The sequence below is a fragment of the Micromys minutus genome (assembly GCF_963924665.1).
Source record: "Micromys minutus genome assembly, chromosome: 11".
NCBI lineage: Eukaryota > Metazoa > Chordata > Mammalia > Rodentia > Muridae > Micromys > Micromys minutus.
Window position 1 is genome coordinate 14,513,659 of NC_137980.1, and position 25,874 is coordinate 14,539,532.

Below are 25,874 nucleotides of genomic sequence, written 5' to 3' on the forward strand. Positions count from 1 at the left end.
ACACCGCAGGATGCTGCCTCAAAGAAAACAGAACTTCCGGAAACTGAGGGTACTGTGAGAAGATTTGGTAAAAGAATCGTCCGGCTTTGTCTTAACTCCAGCAGCTCAAGGAAGGCCAGGGCTCTAGAGAAAGGTGTTCTGGGTGGAGCTGATGATGTCTTCCATCAACAAAGAGACCAAACAAAGGCAATATGCCCTTCAGAAATCCAATGAGCAACAGAAGGATATAGTCAGGCCTCTGGGATGGGGGACGCTGGGCAAGAAGGAAAGGAATGGGAGGGGGGATTTGTACCCAGCTTCTCTCCAGACACCATTTGGGCCATGCTTATCTATGCCACCGCATGGAGTAAGTGGCCTGGCCCATGTCCAGATAACATCCTGTCGATGTAGACAGCCTTCCATGTTGGAAGCCCATTTAGGACCCAGGAACATGTGGTAATGTCCTCTAACACAGACAGTGATGGGCAGTAGCCACTTACCCATGTGTGGGGTGATCAGTGGTCGATAATTCTTTTTTGATATGAACACCAGGGGCTTTCTTTGCCAGACAGGGAGGAGGAGACCTTGGGTGATAAGAAGGTAGTTTTACTTCTCAGCATAAAGGAGTAGGTGGTGGAAAGAGACAAAATGTTTGAAGACATAATAAGAAAATGGGAAGAAAGCAGGAAACGTGCCTCTGTGATAACCCACCTGCCCGTCAGTGTCAGCGGTTCCTTTCTCAACTCCCTCTCCCACACAGGAGGAGGAAGAATCCTTTTCATGAGGGGCTTATTCAAACATTCCTCAAAACCCCTCCCGTTGGTTAGGCAGCTGCTTGCCAGTCTCCCACTGTCTGAGTCCTAACTTCGAAGACCTAGCATTTCTCCTCTTTTTACTTCTTCCTTTTTTGCATAGGTACTAAACTCCTAATCCTGTTTGTTCCAGGTTTGCCCAAATCCCTCCTCACAGCAGCTGACCTACCCTGTCTGTTTTTCTTTTTTTTTTTAAATTCCAATTAAACTGTCCCCGGGTCCCTTTCAGAGTCTGTGTTTAGATTTGTTTATCAACCCGACCAAGAACATACAAAAAGGATTCTGTGTCCCTCGTGGTTCAGGACAGGAGCTGTGCTACAGAAACCCCAAGGGACCCATGTTAGGAGAGTGGTCAGGGTCCTGGGCGAAAGAGAGGGCCATTGGGGAAAATCGAGTTGACATGGTTGATCATTTAGGAAATAAGACAGGCACATCAGGACCCGGGAGACGGGTTAGCGTTCATCTGTCCTCTCAGCACCCATGCCGGGAGACAGAAGGCAGAGACAGAAATGCTGCCGGGCGCTCAGCCCAGGCAGCCTGGAATCTGCAGAGCTGCAGCAGAAACTATAAGGGAGGCTCTGCTTCAAAACGGTGAGGCCAGATTTTTGAAAGTTGTCCTTGGACCTCCACATGTGAGCCAAGGCACATGCAAGCGTGCACACAAGCATGTGTATGAACAGACATACACACACACACATACATACACACACACACACACAACAACTAAAAATAAAATTTGAAAATAATAATGACATTAGATGTACAACTCAAGAAAGAGGAAGGCCAAGTGCCACAAAAGCCATGTAATGTAGTACAGCATCGAACATTCATTACAGGATAGGTACTGTTGTAAGGATTTTATTGTGTGTGAACTTCCTAATTCCTCCAATTTTAGAAGGGAAACAATTGAGTTGCATAGAGACAAAACAGCTAATAATAAAAGCCAAGCACTAACACAAGCCCCTTACTACCAGAGGCCTGCCACTAGTGGCTTGTGATACCTGTTAAACATTTAGAGCCTAACTCCTAAGGACCCATGGTGTCTGTTCTAGCTTCCTTTCCCGTTGCAGTGACAGGTCAGACATCAGACAAGACAATCTCTTATAGATATGGTCAAGAGTCACAGGTCACTCAGATCTGGGAAGTGCCTCAGGTGAGCTCTTCCTGTGGCTCTAGGCTGCCTCCCTTGATAGTTCAAGATAATTAGGACAGTGCCTCGCCTGGAAGGGATAACCTCAGAAAAGATGTTTTAAAATCTACTACTTAACAGGATTGTGAGGTAACTAACTGCTTACCTGTTCAGACCCCCCCCCCCCCAAACAAATGATGCAAGAGACTGGACGAAATAATTTTCCTTACTGCTCTAAAACGCCTGTTTTCTCTAGGTACGGGGCTCTGCCTAAGAATTTCTGTCTGTTCTCCGAAAGGTCTTGTCTATGTCTAGTCTGTCTGGCAAACTCTGATACTCTCACATCATGCCACTATGGTTCTGCCTGACATTACAACTTCCTCAAAACCAGAGATCTAATGGAGTAGAGCTCGCCCTGGGTCTTGCTGTGTGGTTAAGAGACACCAAAAAGAGAGACTGCAAGAAAGACAGAAAGGGAGAGGATTTAAAAGGAAGCTTATCAGAAAAAGTCAACAAGAAAGAAATCACATCGTACTGGCTGGTTTTGTGTCAACTTGACACAAGCTGGAGTTATCACAGAGAGAGGAGCCTCAGTTGAGGAAATGCCTCCATGAGATCCAGCTGTAAGGCATTTTCTCAACTAGTGATCAAGGGGGGGAGGGCCCAGTCCATTGTGGGTGGAGCCATCCCTGGGCTGGTAGACCTGGGTTCTATAAGAAAGCAGGCTGAGCAAGCCAGGGGAAGCAAGTCAGTAAGTGACATCCCTCCATGGCCTTTGTATCAGCTCCTGCTTCCTGACCTTCTTGGGTTCCAGTACTGAGTTCCTTTGGTGATGAACAGCTGAATAAAACCCTCTCCTACCCAACTTGCTTCTTGGTCATGATGTTTTGTGCAGGAATAGAAACCCTGACTAAGACACACATCTTTTCTGCTATCTGGCTTTATAGTGAGTACTTTTTACTAGCCATGTGTTGGCCATTAACCTGATGAAAACTATTCTGCTTAGGTTGGCAGAGGAGTGGGTAGGATGAGGAGCTCCCTGTATGGAGAGTTCTTGTTTGCCCCAACATGAAACATGAAGATACCATACAGTAAGTGCAGCGGATGTAGACAGGTTAGGAAGTGCATAAGGATATTATTTAAATGTATGAAAACAAATAGGGAGAAATGCTTCTGGGAAAAGAACCGAAAGGTTGGGCATCAGGACAGAAAGACAGTATTTTTCATTTTATTGTCCTATAGTATCGAGTTTTAAAACTCATATATATTGATTTAAGAGAGACAGTTGTTAGTAGGAGACGGGTAGGGACATCATGGAGCTCTATTTTTTCGTAATCCCCCCCCCCCCCCAACCTACTGGCTATCTATTCAATTAGTTTTTAGAATTGCTAAGTTAGTGAAAGGATCTATGTAGCTAAGGGTGGTTGGAAGTTCACTATGTGGCCCATTTTAATTCCCAATTTATAAATCTCCTGCCTCTACTTCCTAAATAGTAAATACTGGAATGGCAGGAATGAGTGTATGTCTAAAAGATCTGGGTTTTTTGTTTGTTTTCCTTCTCTCTCTGCCTCTGTCTCTCTCTGTCTCTCCAAGGTCTCACTAGGTAGCTCTGGCTGGCCTGGAACTTGCTGTGTAGACCAGGCTGGTCTCAAACACTCAGAGATCCACCTGCCTCTGCTCCCTGAGTGTTAAAATTAAAGGAGTGTACCACCATTCCTGGCTGTCCTTTGTGTTTAACCAATATTAAACTCTAACCACTTAAGTCCGTACTTAAGGTTTCAACTGCTGGGATAAAACACCACAACAAAAGGCATCTTGTGGAGAAAAGAATTGATTTCATCTTGCAACGCTCAGCTTACACTCCACCACTAAGGAAGACAGGGTAGGAGCATCAGGAAGGAACCTGGAAGCAGGAACTGAAGCAGAAGCCATGGAGGAACACTGCTTACCGCTTGCTCCCCGGTCTGCTTTGTCTTAGAATTCAGGACCGTTTGCCAAGGGGTAGCACTGTCCTCCAATCGATGAGCTGGGCCCTCCATCAATCACCAAAGAAGAAAATTTCCCCACAGATTTGCCAACAGGCCAAGCTGATAAGACATTTTTAAGATTCCCTCGTTCCAGCTAGGTTTGTGCCAAGTCAACAAAAAACAAAAGAAAGAAAACAGACAAATAACCCAAGCCAGAAAACTCCCCAACCCAACCAAACTACCAACCTACACAGGTGCTAAGAGACTTTGTACAGGGAGATCACAGAAAAAAACATGTTTGCAATATTTAAATTCAGCAGAGGGGATGGGTGTATAGCTCAATGGTAGATCCCTCACGTAATGAGAACCAGGCCCAGAGTTCAATCCCCGACACTGACAACAGCGAAAACTGACAGAACGGAATGCTTCATTGGTTTCCTTCCTCGAAGTTGTTAAAGTTTTAGTGGGCTATGTTTTTATCTGGTTTTAATCAATTCTTAAATTGGAAACTGAATTTGTAATGAAAATTCCTAAATTTAATAAAACGTTTCTAAAGAGGGTGCCTGGCATGGTGGCACACACCTTTAATACTTGTACTGAGATCATTGTGGACTTTTGTGAGTTTGAGGCCAGCCTGGTCTACCTAGTGATGCCTTGTCTCCAAAAAAGTCTATATTTTGTCTTTAATAACACAACACATACACACAATCACTGCTTTCATTTTGGTGTGTGGTTTTTTAAATATTTACCTCTATCAAAAAAGAGCTTCAAGTTCAAGAGAGGAAAAAAAGAACCCACCAAATTACAAGCTACTTATTTATAGTTTTATATGTACATTTATATATAATTATATTGTATAAACCAAAGCTAGTATAGTTAATTTAAGAAAATTTTTGTGGGGAGACTATTTTACCTGGTCTGCCAAGAACTACAATCTTACTAAAATAGATCTGTTATTGCTTGTTTCTGAAAGAACCACATCAAAAGGGCCCTGACTGTACAAACGACCTTCAAGTTAGGAACACCATGTCTCGCTTCAAAAAGTATGCAGACTAGTTAAAAAAAAAAAGTGCCACTGTTTCTGTTGGTTTCCCAGCAGTACCTCTACTCTTCTTACTGAACCATAAACATAAAGAGTTATTCTAACAAGACAGGTCTGCAGAGTGGGGAAGAGAGAATACCTCCAGATTTGGCCACAGCTATTTGAGATCTTTGATCAAAGATTGAGGAAGAGTGTACACAGAACTTTTTCTTCTTTTTTTCTCAATGACAATCCTGTGTAGAGTTTCTTTGAATATGTAGCAAACAGCAAGCCAAAGGCAGTCAGTCCATGGGTCAGCCCAGTCTTTCAGCATGGAGGCCTACATTAAGGAGGTGTGGGAGCTGGGTTCTGTGGGGAGCTTGAGCTAAAGGCAGAATTAGGCTGGATGTGGAACCAAAGTTGCTGCCCACCTTGGCTAGAGAACTGGCCTTGCACTTCGGCTGGCTGAGCTAGTCCTGGGCACATAGCAGCATGCTTTCTTCCTGGGCTTGGTGTGGATGGCAGAAGCAGAACTCCTGAATATGCAGAGGCTGGGGGGGTTGATCTCCTTGAACTTCACGAGGGCCTTAATAACGTCAGCAGCTACAAGGCTGCCTTGGGTATCGTTAGACCCAGGGCTGCCTGTCATACTGGGCGATCACTCCCAGGCTCTTGTGGTCTGTTAAACTTGCACTCTAAACCATTACTTGGTTCTTCTCTGTTGCTGGGGTTTCTTTTTATATTTCTGGGAATGAAACTTGGGACTTAGTGAAACAGCTCTTACTCTCAAGGGAACAAGAGTTAGTTTATTCTGGGCCCAATATGAATAACCACGGCCTGAGGACATAGTTTCAGGTTGGCTCGAATGACATTCTACCGAGGATGAGGGTCCGTGAACTTCTTAGAGTCTTGGAACAAAAGAAACTCATAACTGACTGTTTTTACCAACCACTCTGGTGGGGATATTATATAAGAAAGATAGAGTAGTAGTGGGGAAGTAGCTACAGGTTTCAGATGTGTTCATATCATGCAACTTATGGTTGGAAGTTAGCACTCTGACAAGCAGTACATTCCCAAGGCTTTACCTAATAGTAAGATCCTGGAGGTGGGCAGTAAATGGTAAGAGGACCAAAGACAGCCCAAGATAACTTTTTGGTTTTCTGATCTACAGCATCCCACCTTCTCAAAATCATGAAGGCCCATCTAGTCTGCCAGACTTCAATACTAGTGTGCTAAGAAAGAGGAACCACACAGCTTCTTCAGAAAAACTTCGGTTCACACCAGGCAAGCGTCCCACCTACCATTGAGCTACACACCGCTGAGCTACGTCCCAGTCCCCAAACACGTACATGACGTGTTTGCACCACACTCCACATAGCTCTTGAAGGGGCTGAGGCCAGAAGACAAGATTATTATTATTTTTTTTTCATTTCATTTAAACACACTCACAAGTACAAGTGTTTGGTTAAGTGAGAACATCAAAGATTTCATAGTAAACATGTATAGTAACCGCACTGCTATTTCCCAAAGTCACACACATATATCCCGTGTTAACCAGGGTGGGCATCAAACCCAGGCTTCATGCCTGCTGAATAAGCTTCAAAGAGGCCATGTTATTCAGCCTGTTCTTAGTGAAGTTAGGATCTCCACCTTCCTGACTGTGGAAGCCCAGGCTTTTGTTAACATTTTTGGGGTACCTTAGTGTACACTGGGCATATCCACTAGCTACTTACTATTTTAGGCACGTTGGGGAAGGAACTCATGCAGGCCAAGAAGTTCTCTACCATGGAGTTCCAAGCCTTATCTGCAGGTCCTTAAGACGCATGCTCGCCCATTCTCAGAATTCTCAAGCATTAGCACAGGCTTGGCAAACAAACAAAACCAAAACAGGATTCCATTGGAAGTTAACTCTGATCCCAACCCCGTCTGGGTGAGGATTCTCCTAAAGGAGTGCGTCAGTTACAGCTCAAAGCTTTGTACAGTGTGCACCCCTCCCCCACCTCTTGGGCGGTTTCCACGAAGACAGAAACTGTTGGTGTGGGACCGGTTTCCCCGGGGCCTGAAGTTCTAAGTCTAGTAGCCATCCTGCTGCAAACAATGAAGCTCACTGTGAAGCCTCACCAAGGTCCTGGATCAGCAAGTTGCCCCTCCCACACCCTTTTATATTTAGTTACAGCCACTGTCTTCATAACGTTTCTAGCCCCCCAAGTAGGGGTCTGCTCCGTAGTGTGTGTTACTCTAAAAATTCAGCTTTGGTAATAACTAAAGCGCGGATTATCAAAAAAAAAAAAAAAAAAAAAAGTTTTCTTTAGTTTCTACCTCCTACAGTTTCCTAGACACTATAGGCAAAGGTTCTGTTCAGCAAAGGTCAAGCCAAGCCCTGGGTTGTGTACCTGAGGCGCAGACACTAGGATTGTCAGCTTTGCCTTTTCACACCCTGAGACTTTAGGGCAAGCTATTTAAGCTGCTTCGGCTTCTGCTGTTACTTTCCTCGCGTGGGCACAGCAATGTTTATCTGAAATACTCTTTGAATAGAAAAAAAAAGATCTAAGTGAAATTCATACTAGCAGAAACGGTTTTACATTTGAAGTAACCGTGAGAAGAGATTCAGGTAGAGAGCAAAACTTGGCACTCCCTTGGCATCCAACAAGCAATTGTTAGAATCGTGGGTCAGGTGAGAGGAAACAAGGACCCCAACCGAGTCCCTGACTCCGGGATCGACTCTCGGTCAGTGCCCTAACCAGAGAGCTCAGAGTCCCACCGGAACAGCAGGTGGAACAGCCAGGGGTCTGGCATATGAGGGGGTGAGGGGCAAGAGGGGTTTCCCGAACGTGGATCTGGTAGATGCCTCAGAACAGTAAGGCGATCGCAGTCTGGTACCAGTGGCGCCCTCGTGGTGGGACCAGCGCAGGACAGTCTGGAGTGAGTCTTTCTCTAGGGCTCCAGTTTCTATTAGTGAATCTAGTTTACCGGAGCCGGGGCGGAGGGGCGCCGCGAAACCTGACCGATCGATAAAACCCGGGAGCTTGTAAAATGCCATTGCTTCGGTCTAACCCCGGCGGAAGTAGCAGAGAGGAAGAAGTCCACGGCGATGCCCGGAAAGGGGCGGGCCGGCCTAGGGGGAGGAGTCTAAGATATGGGCGGGATCTGTAGTCGGGGGGTTGTCTCAGGGCGGAGCCTGTGGTGTGGGGCGGGGCTTGGCGGCGGTTGTTTTCAAGCCACGGTACGCAGCCCTCAGCTGGGCTGCTGGGCTCTGGGCTAGGAAGCTAGACCAGCTTTTTCACGCGCGCTCGCGGACCGAGCCGAGAAGGCCTGAGTGGCGGGCCCAGCCGGCAGCGTCCCCGAGGTCGTCGGCCGCGGCGATGTCTGCTCGGTGCTGTGCTGGCCAGGTGAGCGAGGCGGGCTGCCGCGCGGGTCATCAGAACCGCGGAGGCGGACGCAAGCCGGGCTCGGGTTCAGGAAACACTGTGGGCGGGAAGGGACTCGGGGAAGCCCAAGAGGCAACCCTGGCGACCTCGGCGTCCGGCCTCCGGGATTCCGGGCTGGCGGGGCGAGCGGGTCTGGAGCTGAGGATCCCATCCGTTCCCAGGACTTGTCACCTGGTCGAAGCCTCCAGTAGTGGCTCTGAGCTCCGCAGCTCTCCTGCCACTGCACAGCTTGTGGGATAAACCCAGGAAAAACGTGGGGTTGGACAAGATTTCTGTTTCTATACTCAGAGTACAACTCGTCAGTCCGGGCAGGGCAGCTGCGTTTGGCATTTCCAAGGCTATAACGTGGGGGCTCTGTATTCACGAGAATGTCTGGATATCCGATTTGCAAACTCTCGGGCACAAGTCTGGGCGCAGGGAAGGCTCAGCCCTGCTTTACGGGTTTACCAACCCGACCCTACCCAGCCCTGGCTGGGCACGAGCCTTCGCTCCCTTTTTTGCGACTCGTCTTGCTGGAACCTGTTTTGTAATCTTGTCAGTTAAATTCACGATATCCAAGCCATAGGCGGCTCCTAACTGGAGAGAATTATTAGGTTTTTAGCCCTTTAATTTCCCGTCTTCCTGCAGGGTTAGAAAAACAACAGAGAAATAGGTAAAGCCATCTGGATATTTTTCTCACGTGTTGTCTTTTTGTTAGGTTTTAAGGGGTTATAAAGAATCCAAAACCAATCCTCGAATCTGATCGCGGTGGGTGGGCGTGCAGGTGCAGGACTGGTCTTGTTTACTTTGAATGTTGGGACAATGGGGGCCAGCTGTATGAGCTGCTGTAGGGTGGTTAAGCAGTGTCTCTGGACCCATCGGTTTTAGTGGCCAATAGTCCGTCCTGTCCTCTTTGAGGTGGCCCTGTGAAGTCATCTTGGTTTCTGAGGTCTAATACTGTGTGTGCATAGCATGCAGTCTGTAAAGCATTTTCAAGGAAATTGAGGTTTTTTTTTTTTTTTTGTTTGTTTTTTGTTTTTTTTTTTTTTTTGATGTGAGGTAAAATGATGCCCCTCCACTCCATATCTGGAAAGGAAGGATGGAAGGAAGGAATGTGTCCCATTCAGGCTTTTTTAGACGAAGAGGGGCCAGAAAAGGTTGTTTGCAAGTTCTTTCTTCTTTCGAAGTGGCTCTGGAGTGGAACATAGTAGGTTCTGTAAGTTCCAGGCAAGTGCTGTTTGAGCAGCACCTCCAAATCCATTTTAATGCAACACTTGTCATTGAATAGTAATTGCATATATTTGGGGCCATCTGCCCCTCTCTCTTGAAGCCCCTTGAAACTTTCCTGACAGGGACTTGATATCAGGTTCTGAGAATTATTGTTAGTACTTAAGTGAAGTTTTTTTTTTTTTTTTTTTTTTTTTTTTAATGTTGGTATGAGTGATATTTTGCTAGGATTTATGACTTGTTTCTAAAAATCCCCCCTTAGGACTTTGGAAAGAACCAAGTCCTGGCCATTTCCCCACAGGATAATAACTTCTGCTTTCTGGTGCTGCTGGTCTCACTTCAGTAGGTTTCAGTGTAGTGAGCAGCCACGCATGCCGTTGTTTTGTATAGTTTGGGACTGTTGAACCCCTGGCAGGAGTTTATGTGAGGGTGTGAGATTTAGTTAGAATGCTTGCCCAGCTTGCATTTGACTAGATTCAGCCCCTAGTACAAAATGACCCCCTCCCCCAGCCTCAAATCTCTGTGGTTTGTATCCACAAGCACCTGCTAAGTGCTAGAAAGGAGGATACATTGTAGGAAGCCAAACATCTCTGCTGGCAATGACAATGTGTGTGTACATACATGTAAGGACTTCCCATGAGCATGTAAACAATCATACAACAATAGATCTAGTAGTCTTGTAACAAGGCTGGGTAGTAAACGGGCCTCAGGAAGGGTGGGTGAAAACTCTGAGAAAATGCCTGCAGAATGGAGCTATAATGGAGAGAATATGGGGGCTGGACTTAGAGTAGGTGCCAGAACTGGCTGGGCCAGATAAGATTGGAGACTGTCTGCCTGGAATCCCACACAATGAGTCATATACCTGTGGGGAGCCCAAGAGTCACTGGGCATGACAGGAGCCAGAGAGCATTTGCCCCAAGCAAAGAGAGCACTGGGCATAACTCCTGTGCCCGCACTGGGGACCAGGGCATTTTTATTCAGGAGTTTTTGCAGATCACTCTAGAAAGACTTGTCATCACTTGTGTAGATGGGTGTGTTCGTGAGTGAGCTCAGTTTGAGACGTTTCTCAGGCTCCAGGATGGCTAATGAGAAGGGATGAGGTCACAACAAATAGGTCCCTGTAAGATCTAGATTTTTGCACTTTCATATGGGTACTTACAGATTTTCTGGAGGGCCTTGAATGAAACAAACCAAAAACCACAACTTGAAGAGATGTTAGCAATCCTGCAGCCTTACAAACACAGGTGCCAGGCCCCGTTCCTGCCATGGACCTAGCAGTGGTTGTCATCCTGCGGGCCAGGACCCAGTGGGGGATGGGGATGGTTTGACCCCTAGGACCACCTGAAAACAGGTACTTACCTTACAATTCACAGCAGTAGGGGAATGACAGTTATGAAGTAGCAATGAAAGTAATTTCACGGTTGGGGGATCACCACACATGAGCTGACCTTACAGATCCTCTCTGGAGTTCGGGTTTTATCCCAATGGCAGCGAGAGGAACGGTGTGAGCATGGGCCCGCTGTGGGCTGAGTTGGACTTGGAAGATTGCTTTGGGTACTGTGAAGGCTGGACTGGCAGGGAGAAAGGGGGTGACCTAAGGAGACAGACTAAGTATCCATAGCTGCTCATTTAGTCTTTGTTTCTTAAAAACCAGGTCTTGCTAGGTAGGCAAGGCTGGCCCCAAACTTGTAACTCTTCCGCTTCATTTTCCCAAGTGCAGAGGAAAGGTTTGTACTACCTGATATGCCTGGTTACAAGGGTTTTGTTTGTTTTTTGTTTTTTCCTCATTTAACTTGGCTGACTTCAAACTCTGTGAAGCAGAGACTAACTAGCCTTACATACCCGGTTCTTCTTCTCCCTCTGCTTCTGTGTGCTATCCTGTCTGGCTATCTATACATACATACATACATACATATATGTGTGTGTGTGTGTGTGTGTGTCTGTGTGTGTATATATATATATATATATATATATATGTATATTTATACATATATAAATATATATTTAATTTCAGTCTTATGTGTATGTCTGTGTACCATGTACTTGTTTGGTGCCCTCGGAAGCCTGAAGAGGGTGTTGGTTCTCCTGGGGCTGCCTCCAGTATAACCCTCTGCAGCCCCCACTTTCTTATAAGCACAGGAGCACAGGTGCTGGGTCCTGTTCCTGTATTGGTCTTGAGCCCGCCCCCTACCGGGGGTGGTTACAGAGGGTATGAACTGCCATATGGGTGCCAGGACTCGAACCCGAGTCCTATGCAAGAGCAGGCAATGCTGTCAAGAGAGGGGCCATTTCTCTAGCCCTAACAGTGAGTATTGCTTCTTTGTGAGTCATGCTTCTTTGTATGTGCTGGGTTAGGTTTGAGGCTCTGCTGTGTACACGCATCTCTTCCTGATGGACTTGTATTCTGGCAGCCATCTTTATTGTAGTCCAGGGGGGCGGGGAGAGAGAGAGAGAGAAAGAGAGAGCGGGCATGCCACCTTCAGTGAGGCTTTAGCTGCCGGAGTGGGTACAGTGGGGTGTTTCAGAGTTTACAAAGGACTTTCTTTGTAGAGGTAGAGATGGATTAGAAGTGGGTGTGAGAAGAGAACAGGACTTGGGTTTGTTTTGTTTTTTGAGATAGGGTTTCTCTGTAGAACAGGGTGGCCTCGAACTCACAGAGATCTGCTTGCCTCTGCCTTCTGAGTGCTGAAAGGAAAGGTGTGTCACCATGCCCAGCTTAGGGTTTGTTTTTTGTGTGCATAGGTGGGTAGTGCCATTTAATGAGATAAAATAGGAGGTGAATATTTGACAAAGAGACCCATAGTTTTCTTCTGGCTTTGTGACCCTTGAAATGCCTGTTATTAAATCCAATGAGACTGCAGAGTGTTGGGGTTTGAATTGATATTTAAGTCAAAATAAGTTTAAGATTGCAGGTAAAAATTTTGGATATGGGCAAGGAGCTATGCCTCGGAAAAAGTCACTTCTTCGTCTTTAGTTTTCCTTATCTGTAGAATGGGTGATGCTTAGACTAGGATGAGGATTACATGTGACACTAGTCTGCCGGTCATCTCTTTTATGGTTGCTCCACCAATTCTTGATCCTCAGATTTGCTTGGCTGCTGGCTAATGGGTGCTAGTGGAGGAGGGGTGGCCGGGGAGAGGCCATGCAGCACCTCCTGGGTTAGACACTGGGACAGAGGGTGGGTAGAGAGCTTCTTTGCTCTTCTCTTTTAGGGGCTGGTTGGGAATGATGGTGTCAGAGAGCTGTGACTGTTAGAGGTGACATGAGATGCATGCTTAAAAAAATATACATAGACAGTTCTTTCAAGACAATTTGAGAGTAAGAGTTGTCAGGGTTTCCTGCAGGCAAGTGTAAACATTTGTGATAATCGTGGTAGTGGTGGTGATAGAAATTTACTCAGTGCCCAGTATGTTGCTTATTTTATAAACATATCATTCTGGACAACTGCCCTGCTTACCACAGGTGAGACAACTGAAAGTGCAAAGGAATAGACCAATAGACTGATGCGCCCAGGCCTTGGTACTGCCCTCCAGGCTTCAGTTGGCTGACTTACCTGCTTCGTAGTTCCTTGTTTTTCTTATTAGTCTGAGGCACAAATACATGACTGCCCTTAATGGACATTAGGCAGTTCTGAGTATTCAGCGATTGGGCTGTTTTGGTGGATATTGTTGGCTACCAATAGGGAAGGGGGAATGACTAGTTTCTTCCTTCTTATCTGGTCCAAGTTACGAACATCACGTTAGAGACCTGAGTTTTGCCAACTACACAAACATTTGCTGGTCTTGCAGCTTTTCCTGAAGCTCTGGGGAGCTCAGCTCTTTGCCTTCTTTGATGCCGTGGCATGCTTGGAAAGTTCCCTGGGGGCAGTGTGAGCGCCTTCTAGTAGGGAGAAAGAACTTCACCAACTTCTGCATGGGCTGAGGCAACCACACTAGCAGGACTTCAAAGACAGATCCAGTCTGTGATTGCCATTGACAAAGTAAAGACTCAGCCCATCTCTGCAGCTGTGTCCACAAGGGCAGATGTGCCCAGATGTTTACAGACAAATCTACATATCCTCTGTCTATCTCTTCCTACATCCTTCCTTCTTTCTCTCCCTCCCCTGTTTCCTCCTTTTATCTTGAGACTAGATCTAATGTAACCCACACTGGCTTTCAACCAGAGGAGTACCCTGATCTTCTAGATCTTTCTGCCTCTATCCAGTGATGGCATTGCAGGGTGTGGCACAGCATCTGGTTTACAGGTTTGTTTGTTTGTTTTGAGACACATCTCATTATGTAATTCTTATTGACCTGAGCATCAAACTCAGAGTTTGGCTTTGTTACCTGAGTCCTGGGGTTAAAGGCATTTGTCACTATACCTGGCAAGATCTTCTTTCCTTCTTTCTTTCCTTCCTTCTTTCTTTCTTTCTTTCTTTCTTTCTTTCTTTCTTTCTTTCTTTCTTTCTTCCTTCCTTCCTTCCTTCCTTTCTTTTTTTTTTGTTGTTATTGTTGTTTTTTAGTATAGAATAGGGTTTATTCAGGGCAGCGGGAGGGAAGTTAAGAGGGCAGTAGGGGCAAAGAGAAAGGAGAAAGAAGAGGAGTAGAGTAGAGGCCGACCATGAACACACAAGGTGGGTGATGGGGAGAGGAGGGACAAGGGGGTAAGAGCAAGTAAGATCATATTTTTTGATATTGAAGTTTTCCTTAACAAAAGCTGACCTCTGATGTCTATTATGTTAACAAAGCCTTTAATGCTATCAGGGGTTATCATCCGTTGTCAAAGGTTAAAAAACAAACACATGGGACATTTATTATAGCATAATATTCCATTTGCCAAGTATTGGGTAAAGAACTGAACTTCTTCCATTTTATGCAGAGTGAGCTGCTTGCTTGTTTTTTATGGCACCTTGCTATGTAGCTCTGGCTGGCCCAGGTTGGACTACTGCCTCAGCCTCCCAAGTGCTGGAACGACAGGCGTGGCCACCTGACTGGTTAGCTTTTTACAGAGGGGAGTAGGAAGGGGTGAGGTAGTGAGTAGTGGCCCAAGTCTATAGGGAGGGAAGAGTTACCAAGGGTGGCTGTTGTGATGTGTCCATGTCAGCTCTGCCTGCTAGCTGGCTCTGGTCAGAGTTTGTTTTCCCACAGAGCAGGATCCCAAGGTATGTGGATGGTATCATAAGGAGTGGGCTTTAGTCCGTGACAAAGCCCCTACTGCACCAGTGTCCCAGCCCTGTAGTGTCCGTGGAGGATTGGTTCTTCTCTATGCTAAAATTTGCAGATGCTCATGTGCCTCATAAAAAAGTTCTATTTGTAGAGATAAGAAGCAGAAATCCACACACTTCAACACTTAGACTGGCTCCTCCGACCCTAGTGACTTGTGATGTCTGGACATTTAGAGCCTAACATGAGTGGCCAGTCTCAAGCAACACAAATGGTGGGCATTCCAGCATTTATTACCTAACAAGATGGTGAAATGCCCAGCTAAGTTTCCACATGAACAGTGCATGAAATAAGAACATGTAACCTACCTCACATAGCAAAATACCCATTCCCTCTTAGGGCATCTCTCTCTCTCTCTCTCTCTCTCTCTCTCTCTCTCTCTCTCTCTCTCTTGCTTGCTACATCTGTGGCTCTCCTTGTAAAATATTTTAAAATATGTTTTTTAATTATTTGAGGAGTAGGCTTTCTGTTTTCACTTCTTCAACACTTGGAGTCACGTTGCCAGGCTTGTGTGGCGAGCAGTTACCCACGGGGCCATCCTCTGGCCATATTTTAAGGGAATGGTTGAGTGACTTGCACGTGTATACACATGCTTGTGCTTGAGTGTCAGTGTCACTTTGTTTGCTCCGATTAAAATTTTTTTCAAGACAGGAAGGATCTCTCTGTGTAGCCCTGGCTGTTGTGGGACTCATTCTGTAGACTAGGTTGGCCCTGAACTCAGACATCTGCCTGCCTCTGTCTTCTGAGTACTGGGATTGAAGATGTTCACCACCATGCCCGACTCTGATAAACTGTCTTTTAAATCCATGCCTTCAGCTCATCATTGTCCTTGGCACAGCAGATTTTACATGTGACTTTGCACATCCTTCTGTGGTCATTTTATTCCGGTAAATATTACAAAGGGGCTAGCCATTTCGTTCACCATTCCATGTCATATTTATCTCAGTGTGGCTGCCTGACTATCTGGTCTCAGAGACCTGGCTCTCTAGTCCCTCTGCTAGCCATAAGCTGCTGCCGCCCTCTCCCAGCAAAGGGCCAGCCGTGAACTCTGCGCATACTTCAACCATCCCGACAAACTCAAAACTCCAGAAACTGGTAATTAACAATGGTTTTATGTCAGATTAGCCTAGTAAATTTACAGTCCACAAAATTTCCACACAATAAACTCAGAGCCAATTGACATCATATAATCAGCCCACCTAGGTAAGACTAACTGTCCTATAACAATCCATCCCTTTTAATATATTCATGTCTACCTGTGGTTATGCAGAGCCATGGTTCATCTTCATTCTCCATCTTGCCTCTCCCGCTCTCTCTGTCATCTCTCCCCCTTTCCAAAACTCTGTTCCCACCTACCCTTTTTTCTTGTCCAATGACAGGCCTTGTTTTATCTTGTGCCTGCCTTCACCTGCATAAAGACGACAATCTACAACATTTAACTATCTTTGGTTGACTCATACTTGAGACTATGTTGGTATTGCTTTATTGTTACAGTGTATGGCTTAGGGGAATAGTAGCAAGAAAAGCCAGTTCTGCGTTGGAGATGGCTCAACAGATAAGAGCCCAAAGTTAGCTCTTCCAGAGGACTCAGGTTCAGTTTCCAGTACCCACTTGGCAGCCGACAAATGTCTATAACTCAGGGATTTGAGAGCATCACACAGACAAATGCAGGTAAAACATGGACGCACATAAAATACAATTAAATTATTAAAAAAGAAAGGAGAAAAGTTAAGTACATGTTGAGTAGAGAGAGAACTTTATTTTGCTTTGTTTGTGTTTGGAGACAGAGTTTCTTTGTGTGGCCCTTGATGTCCTGGAACTCTGTAGACCAGGATGGTCTCAAACGTACAGAGTGCCAGGTCCAAAGGTGTGCACTGCGACTGCCAGGCAGTTGTGGAGATTTTAAAGAGTGAACCAGGGCTTTGCACATAGGAGGTAAGCACTGAGCTGCTGCACTTTATTCCTCACTGTTAGACTTTTGAGACAGGATCTCACTGTAGACCAAGCTGGCCTTAACCTCATGATCTTCTTGTTTGTGCCTCCTCAGTGCTTGCAGTGTAGACATGTGCCATCACAGCTGGCTCCAGATGTTTTGGAAATTAATTGACTGAACCTACAGATGCAGAAATGGAAAAGAATGAGGTCTCTTGTGTTTGTATTTTCAAGGGACATGAGGGAGCTTGGAATCTCTTAATAAATGCTCTTAAAAAAAAAAAAAAGAAAGAAAGAAAGAAATATTAGCCACCGCAGATGAGTGGCTTTTTTTTGTCAGCCCTCAGCTTTTCCACATGTGATGCTTAGTTGTATGTGGCCCGATGTTCCTGCAAGCCGTGTTGAAGTCAGGCCCACTTTCCTAGTACTGGAGTTTGGCAGAGTCCTAAGTACTCAGGATCTTGAGGTCTTATTAGGTATTAGTATTTATTCTGGTGTGTTAATGGGTTGGTCCTCTGGCGTCTTCTGAGCTAGGGGTAACTGGAACCCAGGCAGGAGGCTTGTTGTAGGTATTAACTGGCCTTTGGGGCAAGTGGTGGACCACCTTGGGATTGTAGACAACCCATGAAGTTGTACTTAAAGTAAATCACAGCACTGGCAGGTGGCTCTTAGGAGTAGTGGCTATTCTTGCATCAGACCTAAGTGTGTTTTCCAGCACCCACACTAGGCAGCTCACAACTCGAAGCTAGCTCCTCTGGCCTCTGTGAATACATGCACACACACACACACACACACACACACACACACACGCACGCACACACACACACGCACGCACGCACGCAGGCACGCATGGGTGTGCATGCAATGCATGCACATGTACAGAGTCACACATACAAATAAAAAAAGTACATTACACACCATAAAATATCGATGACACCCCCAAGAAAATTCTTCATTCTTCTCTAGGAAACCCAGTATTGAAAGTAGTTTTAAGACAGGCAGCTAGATAAATAATTTCTCAGTGTTGATTTCTTAGAGAGTTCTTGCAGTCTTTGGGCTTAGCTCTGTCTCTACCACCTGATGTTTGTTATGTAGTGACTAGAAGTGTGTCCTGGCTAGCACAGTGTGTGGCATCCTGTGTGCAGAGCATGCTCTGTGACTTAGCTGATTGCCTTGAGGAGGGTTACAAAGCCCTTGTCCTTCTGGGCTTTGTTGAGTCCTCATTGTGTTGGATGTTCTGACCCTTGCTTGGAAGGAATCCAGGCACAGATTTATTCTTTTCAGGACTCTTGAATTATGTGGCAGGGTTGTGAAACAGTGAGGAAAAGAAAAATCCCTTATCATTACCCAGAGAGAACCATGTTTTGGTAATTAATACAACCAGTCATTTTTGTTTAATATATGTGATTTTACTTTGCAAAACTGGGTCATTTCAATCATTTTTAGTCTTTAACTTTGAGTTTAATATATATATATATATATATATGTATGTATATATATATTACTTTTATTACACACACACACACACACACACACTGTGAGTTTTTTCTGTTTTAGTGTGCCTAGTGTCGTTTGGCTACATTAAATTTGAGTCCTGTCATTATCCCATTAAAGTATGGGGCACTTTAAGTTTTCTAGTCATTTGCCCGTTTTTTAGCATATAAAATGCAGTGGATGCCTGTCTACTGTCTCAACCATGCTGTCTGGCTATTTTCTATTGATGGAGCTGTGGGCTAGGACAGCTCATGGTGAGCTGATTCTGGAATGGTGGCCAGGCGGGTTCTTAGCAGGGTTTAGCCACATTCCAGCGTTGAAGAGGTAAGTCTCTGCCCCTTCCTTCCCTTTCACAGTAAGAGAGAGAAGGTTGCTATGTGAGCGGCATTCTTGGCATGAAAGTAGCTCCCTCGCGTCTTTTCCCTTGAGTTTCATGATGGCTGACAAATGGATGTAGGCTGGATCTTTGTTGGCAGAACAGAGTACAGAGTGCTCAGGAGGCTGGGTAGCCACCAGTATAGAGGAAGTGGAAAATGGTTTGACTAATCTCTGAGCTAAAGAGGTAAAGTCACACCCCTGCCCCAGGGCTTGCTCCCTGACTGGTGTTTTCCATGTAAATACTGCCAGTAGATTTCTCACAGGTCAGTGAGTAGACCATGAGTCTCATCAACTTCACTTAGTACTTTGGCCAGATGTCTTAATGTAATCATCCTTACAGTCCTCAGTGAAGGTAAGGCAGTGAGTCTGGTGGCATGGCTACTTGTAGTCTGAGCTGTGTAACTCCAGTTCTCTGGAATATTTTGATACATTTACACACACACACACACACACACACACACACACACACGCATACATTCATGCGTGTACATGTATGTACATGTATCAAAAGATTCCAGAGAATTGGAGTTACACAATGTGTGTGTGTGTGTGTAAATATATAAGGGTTCTTATATATTTAATTGCTCAGTCAACTGGAGTAACATTCTTTGAAGGGATTAGAAGGATTAGGAGGCGTGGCCTTGCTGGAGTAGATATGGCTTTGTTGGAGGAACTGTATCATTGGGGTTGGGGTTTGAGGTTTCAGAAGCTCAAGCCAGGCCAGTGTTGTTTCAACCTGTGGACCAGGATGTAGATCTCAGCTATTCCTTCAGTGCCATGCATGCCACCATACTCTTAGCCATGGTGTCAATGGACCACGCCTCTGAAACTGTGAGCAAGCCCCCAGTGAAGTGAGTGCTGTGGTCCTGATGTCTCTTCACAGCAATAGAACTAAGACAGCCTGGTACTTGCTGTTAGGTCAGACTGGCTATGAACTTGTGGCAATCCTCCTGGCTCTGCTCTTTAGTGCTGGGATGATAGAAATTCTTTTTTTCACCCATTTCCCTCCTAGACAGATCTTAACTGTAGCGGAGGCTGGCCTGGAACTCTGTGTTTGTAGACTAGCTGGCCTTGAACTTCCTGCCGTCCTCCTCCTTCAGCTTCTCAATCCTGGAATTATAGGTGTTCATCCTGTACTAAGAAGGGTTCTTACACAAGCTGCTAGGCTTGTAGGAATAGCTGCTATATGCACTTGCTTTCCCTTCCTGGATCAAACTGTTTCTGGTATTGAAAAGCTGTTAACGCCTGCCTAATGCACTTGCTCCAGTACCCCTTGATCTTCTCCCAGAGCTGAGCAGTGACCTAATGACCAAAGCTCTTGTCCCATTGTATCATTCCAAGGTAGGCAGCTTTACTGGTAAGTTTACATTTCATACTGCTGTTTGTCGGAGGAGTTCAGTGTTCTGATTGAATGTTGTGAGCAATGTTGTCAAATTACCAAACTAGGCCACCGTGATTATCCTCAAATACTAGGCTTTCTAAGTGGTCAGAAGTGTGACCCTCTGCAGCCCTAGTAAAAGAGCGTTGTAAAACCTTTCCTCCAGCTTCTGGTTTGTATGTTGACGATTATTTTATTTTCTTAAGAATGATAATTTTAAAAGATTTTTGCAGTGGATCCTGCAAGTCCGTGTAGTCAATGTACGTGTAGGAAATTCACTCGGTGGTTTGGTCTGCTTATATAAACCATCTGTCTGCATCTTAAGGGAGGGAGGCTTTTGCTCTTGGCCTTTCTTCTGTAGTTTGCCTCAAGAAAGCAGCTGCTGTGGAAAAACTTAGTAGGATTGGGCTTGTATCACACACAGAGTAAGTACGTTCTGAAGTGCTGTGGTTTGAAATCATGTTCCAGGAGGAAGAAGTGATTAGATACCATTCTTTGCTCCTTACAGAACCGAGTCTAGTCAAAAGAAAAGTAGGACAAACTCAAATACAACTGGGAGTGGTGTTTATGAGAAGATGGGGAGCCAGAGGAGAACCAGACTTTTGTTTACACAACATTGTTTTATGGACTGACTAATTGCATTTTGAAACAAAGCTTGTAGAGTCTTTGTGGAATTTCCCCCCAGCCTTTTGTTCTTGGACTCAGTGAGCACTTTAATGGTGGGCTGGCTCTCCTGGTTGCCTCTGATCTTGGTTCACAGGAACCAAGGAGGAATTTGGTCTTTTGTTCCTGACTTCATGCTCTGACCTGCAGTGGTGTGCTCAGAAACAACGGCACTGCTTTGTAACCATAGTAATGAAACTTGTCTGACTTGGGGTTCTGTATCCATGGCTTTGCTAGTGTTCTGTAAGGACCCTGGAATACTTTTGACTGGCTCCATTGGCCTGCTGTTTTTGTTTAGGCTGACAGAATCCTTAAAGCAGTTTGTCTGTTGGTATATCTTCACTGGATATCCAGGATAATATACATGAAAGGCTTATCTGCTTATCCACTTACCCACAACTTGTTAATCAGTGCTTAGCTTCTTAGGGTGACATCCCTCCTGAGGTGGCTTTCTTTGCAGCTCCTGGAGGGTTTGGATCTTCTCAGCTTTGGATCTTCACTCTCTGGGGAAGGAGAGGGGGGTGGGGTTGTGTAGGGTCTACTGATAGGAACACATGAGTAGTTTGGTCTACATGAGTGGGCTAGAGGGAATCCATGCAGTTGTGTGCACAGCTGTTTATGTGCTCCGAACATATTTCCCATGAGAAGGTCCACACTTTTTGCAGTGTCTCATCCAGCCTTGCCCAAGAATATTTTATCTAAGAAGTTTAAAAAAGAAAGGAAGGAAGGAAGGAAGGAAAAAGCGAGAGCTCATGAGAGCCCCGGTAAAGGTCACCTGGTAAAGGTGCTGGCAGCCAAGCCAGGTGACCTGAGTTCATTTCCTGGGATCTATTGGGTTGGAGGAGAGAGCTGACTCTGAAAGTTGTCCTGGAATCTCCACGTGCCTATTACCTTCCCATACACATACAAGTCTACACTTCTCACTGAGCGTTTGTACTGTGAGAGCAGCCGTTATGAAGCTATAGGGCATCCTGTTGGATTTTACACTTTTCATTATCCAATTTATTTTTATGTGCACCCAGGGCTGGACCCAAGGTGGGGATTCTGAACTAAATCTTGCCAGACAGTAATGTAAGTCAAAGGTGTTCTCTGGAGCAAAAAGTCTGCCATAGTCCTTTTTAAATCTTAACTGACAAACTGTGTGCTCTATCGTTATCTTCAGTCAAACTCAGAGGAGTCACAGTCACAGTCTGTCTCACCGTCAGTCACACGTAACACAAAACAGAAACCTAAGACACATAGACAAAGACTAACAGATGCCTGTCTCCACCTAGACAGACAAAACCACTCCAGAAATACAGATGGCTGGGAGGGCGTACAGCTTCTCCAGTCCAGGAGAACTACTGTACCCTCACCAGCACCCAGACAGGAATCACTCAGGCATCCCTGGGGTTTCTTAAGACCTCTTGGGAGTTCTCCCAAGGCAACGCAGTCGGTGAGCCCCTGGTACATCTACCAATACTCGCACTCCCTGCCTTTACCGGAGATGTGAGCCTCTGTCTCTACCTGAGACGCAAGTGACTGCAAAACCAGAATCAGAACTCGAGAGCAACTGCAGAACCAAAAGTACAGAACCAGAATTTAGCTGGCACAGAATTACAAAGACACAGACAATTACAAAGACACAGACAATATCTCACCTCCAAGTGGGTCTTCAGAGACGAGGGTGGTTGTAAATCCCGGACTGAGCCCCCAAATGAAAGACCCACCTCCGCAGAGGGGAGAACCTCAGTTAAGTCTCGGGATAACTCAACCCCCCAAGAGCTCACGAGAGACCGTCCTTGCTGCAATTACACGAGATTTTTTAATGGACCAGTGCACTGGGGTTGAGACTCATCCCATGCAGGAGTAGAGGAGTCTGACCCCGAGTGGCTGCAAGAAGGGGGTTTTAAAGGAAACAAACCACAACCTGGGGGGAGGAGGGTAACGTCTTTGGAGAATACCAAAAATACCAGTGAAGAATCGCCAGGGGAACATCCGGTTTCTCAAGATTGTTTATGATGTGTTATTTAACTTTTATGTTTTTATGGTCAGTCAGTTTCTGAAAGAGAGTCATCCTGACCTTAAGGCCATAAATTCTTTATGGTCAGCCAGTTCCTGAAACAGAGTCACTGAACTTGCTATTCTACATTTTTGGCTCTACACTACCTGCTAGGGGTCTTCTACTTTACCTGTTAGGGGGTCAGGATTTATCCTGGTCTTTCTTTTCTTTCTTTTTCTTTTTTTAAACATAAAAGGGAATTTATTGGTTCACATAACTGAGAAGTCCAGGTAATGTACTATTAGCTTCAGGCACAGTTGGATACAGGGGCATAAATGTGGTCATCAGAACTCAAGTCTCTTCCTCTTTTGGCTCCATTTTCTGCCTGGCTCATTCAACACAGTAGGCCCTGTTGGTTTGAGTTTTCTTCTACAAAGCTTATCCTGGTCTTTCACTACCACCAAACCCCAAAACTAGCAGGCTGTCCGGGAACTCACCCTGTAGCCCAGGTTGGCCTCAGATTTGCAACCCAATAGGTAAATATACCATGGTAAAATTCATTAACAACAAATGCACACTGAATGTCAGTGTCTTTGGCTAGTTTTATGGAGTACTTCTGTTTAGACCACTGGACCTGTCTGCCCCAAGTCCTTCGTACAGCAGAGACCACAACCGGAAGTTGGATATTTGTAACCATCTGCATACTCACTGGTAAGGTTCTAATGCAGACTCTGAGGAATGCAGCAGAATTTGACAGATTCTTCAGCACTGGGAAATAGAATTGGCTATGGAGGCACAAGTTGGGGCTGGGATGTAGAGGTCACGAGCAAGGAGCATGCGCGGATGGGATGGGATGCTAGCAAGGAGCATGCGCGGATGGGATGGGATGCTAGCACACCGAGGCATGTGGGGAAGAGGCCCTACAGAAAGCAGGCACTAAGGTGTAAAGATGGGGAGGCAGGAAGTGCAGAGTATAACCCTGCCTGAGAGCAAAGACGGCTGGGTTTTCTCCTGTCGTCTTTCTGAATATCTGCCCCCCTCTAGGGTCAGGGAAGATGGGTGTGCAGTAAGGAGCACTTACTAGTTCAGAGATCCTGAGCTTGGCTTCCAGCACCACGTCAGCTGCATGATGGGAGCTCCAGGGAGATCTGATGGCCTCCTGTGCCTGCACACAAAGGCCAGTGCTCCACCTACCTTCTTGTCATTAGAAGAAAGAATCTCTTCTATTAGTTTGTGGTTCTAAATGTTAGGTTGCTTGATACATATGTGTAATGATGTCTTCCTTATTCCTTATCATTCTTGATACGGATCACTTATGTTCCTTCTCAGCTAGGGTGTTTATTGCTTGTATTTATCACTACCATCACCACCATCATCACCACCACCACTACCATCACCACTATCATCACCATCATCACCAACACCACTACCATCACCACCATCATCACCATCATCACCAACACCACTACCATCACCACCATCATCACCATCATCACCAACACTACTACCATCACCACCATCATCACCATCACCACCACCACCATCATCACCACCATCACCAACACCACTACCATCATCACCAACACCACTACCATCACCACCATCACCAACACCACTACCATCATCACCACCACCACCACCATCACCACCATCATCACCACCACCATCACCATTACCATCACAGTGCTGGAGATAGAAACCCAGGGCCCTGCATATTGGAGACAAGTCTTCTACCATTATAGTTGTTGGGATTCTGTAAACCCCACCCCTCACTTTCCTGGCAATAGCCAGGTATGTTCTGCCCCAGTGACCTGACACTATAAAAGGGGCTGCTTGCCCCCTCTCTCTCTTGCCTCTCTAGGCCTCTTGGCCTCTTGCAGCCTTGCTCTCCCACTCCTACCCCTCCTCTTCCTCATGGCCGGCCTCTGCTTCTCTCTCTCTCTCTCTCTCTCTCTCTCTCTCTCTCTCTCTCTCTCTCTCTCTGCCTCTACTACCCTCGTTGTGTGGCTGGTCCCTCGGGGGGAAGGGATTCCCAACAAACATGGGCCCCCCCAGAGGCATCTCCCTTGCTCCCAGGCCTCACCGCACCTCCATGGGCCATATGCCTCCCATTCTCTTCATCCTTTCCCTAACATTAGTGCTGAAACCTGGGACCCGGGATGTCATTTTTTCACAACATTGGTGCCCCGTCATCATTTCCTTTCATTGGTGCCCTGTGTGAGGACATTAGATTTCCTCACGACCAGATACCTCATTTTCCTTTCATTCCATGACTTTTAACAGATGTTTTTACTGACCCTCATTCTAGGACTTTTTGCCCTTGGGAGTCCCCCCCACCCCCCCTTTACTAGATCCAGGCCAAGCCTGGATCTCATTCTGGAGTACCGCCTCCAAGGAGCACTGCCTCAGATTTAGCCCCATTGCTGACTCACCCATGGGCTTTTTGCAGCCTTTGTCCCTATTTCTTGGGATGCTTTGGTTTAATTTACAGTAAACAGAAACCAATAAACTGCACTCCCTTGCTAGATATCTGTTCTGTGTGGAGAGCAGGTCTGGCCCTGCCCCTAGCCTCCCCTTGACCATATGCCCCCCACTCTCTTCATCCTTCCCTTAACATTGGTGCTGAAACCCGGGACCCGGGACGTCATCTTTTCACAACATTGGTGCCCCGTCATCTTTTCCTTTCAATAGTCCTTGTCCTTGTTTACTTGAGACAGGCTCTTTTTTTTTGTTTTTCTGCTCTATATACCTCAGGCTGGCCTAGAAACATAAAATTAATAGATTTATAGATACAATAACCCAGACGTATCAAAGCCTTCAAAATTAAGGAGTTTAATCCCTTCTAACATTTACTTTTTCTTGTGTGTTGGGGCATCTGTGTGAAGGTGCATGTGTCATGTCAGAGGACAGCTTGCAGGAATCAGTTCTTCCAAAACTCAGGCTGCCCTTCTGTGGTAGGCCCTGAGTGTTTCTGTGAGGTATCCTGTCACTGTCTTCTAGTGCTAGGGTCTCTGGGTCATCTGCCTGGCTCTGGCTTTATTACTCGTGTGGAAGATAAGGCTTTTTTCCCCCCCTTTTCATTGTCAGCTTTCATTTCCCCCTTTTTCTTTCAATTTTGAGATAAGAATGTGCTGCGTAACCTAGGCTGGCCTGGGACTCTTTTGGACTAGCCTCCCAAGAGCCATTCTGCAGGTGTGGGTTGCCACATCTGCTGAAGCCATTCACGTTCCATTTAGTAACTTCTGTGCTGTTGTTTGCCTCACCTTCAGCTTAATTTGCCTCTTGACTGTGTGAGGCAGGTGCTT

At 45.9% G+C, this 25,874-nt stretch overlaps 1 protein-coding gene across 1 annotated transcript in view; it reads left to right on the forward strand.

Annotated features, from left to right (window-relative positions):
- Positions 1–8,169: 8,169 nt before the first annotated feature.
- Positions 8,170–25,874, forward strand: part of SERINC5 (serine incorporator 5) — a 98,230-nt gene continuing 80,525 nt past the window's right edge. The window contains exon 1 of the mRNA XM_080924775.1: positions 8,170–8,297. Coding sequence (XP_080780901.1) covers positions 8,271–8,297 — 27 coding nt within the window. The 5' untranslated portion in view covers positions 8,170–8,270. The remainder of the gene's footprint in view (positions 8,298–25,874) is intronic.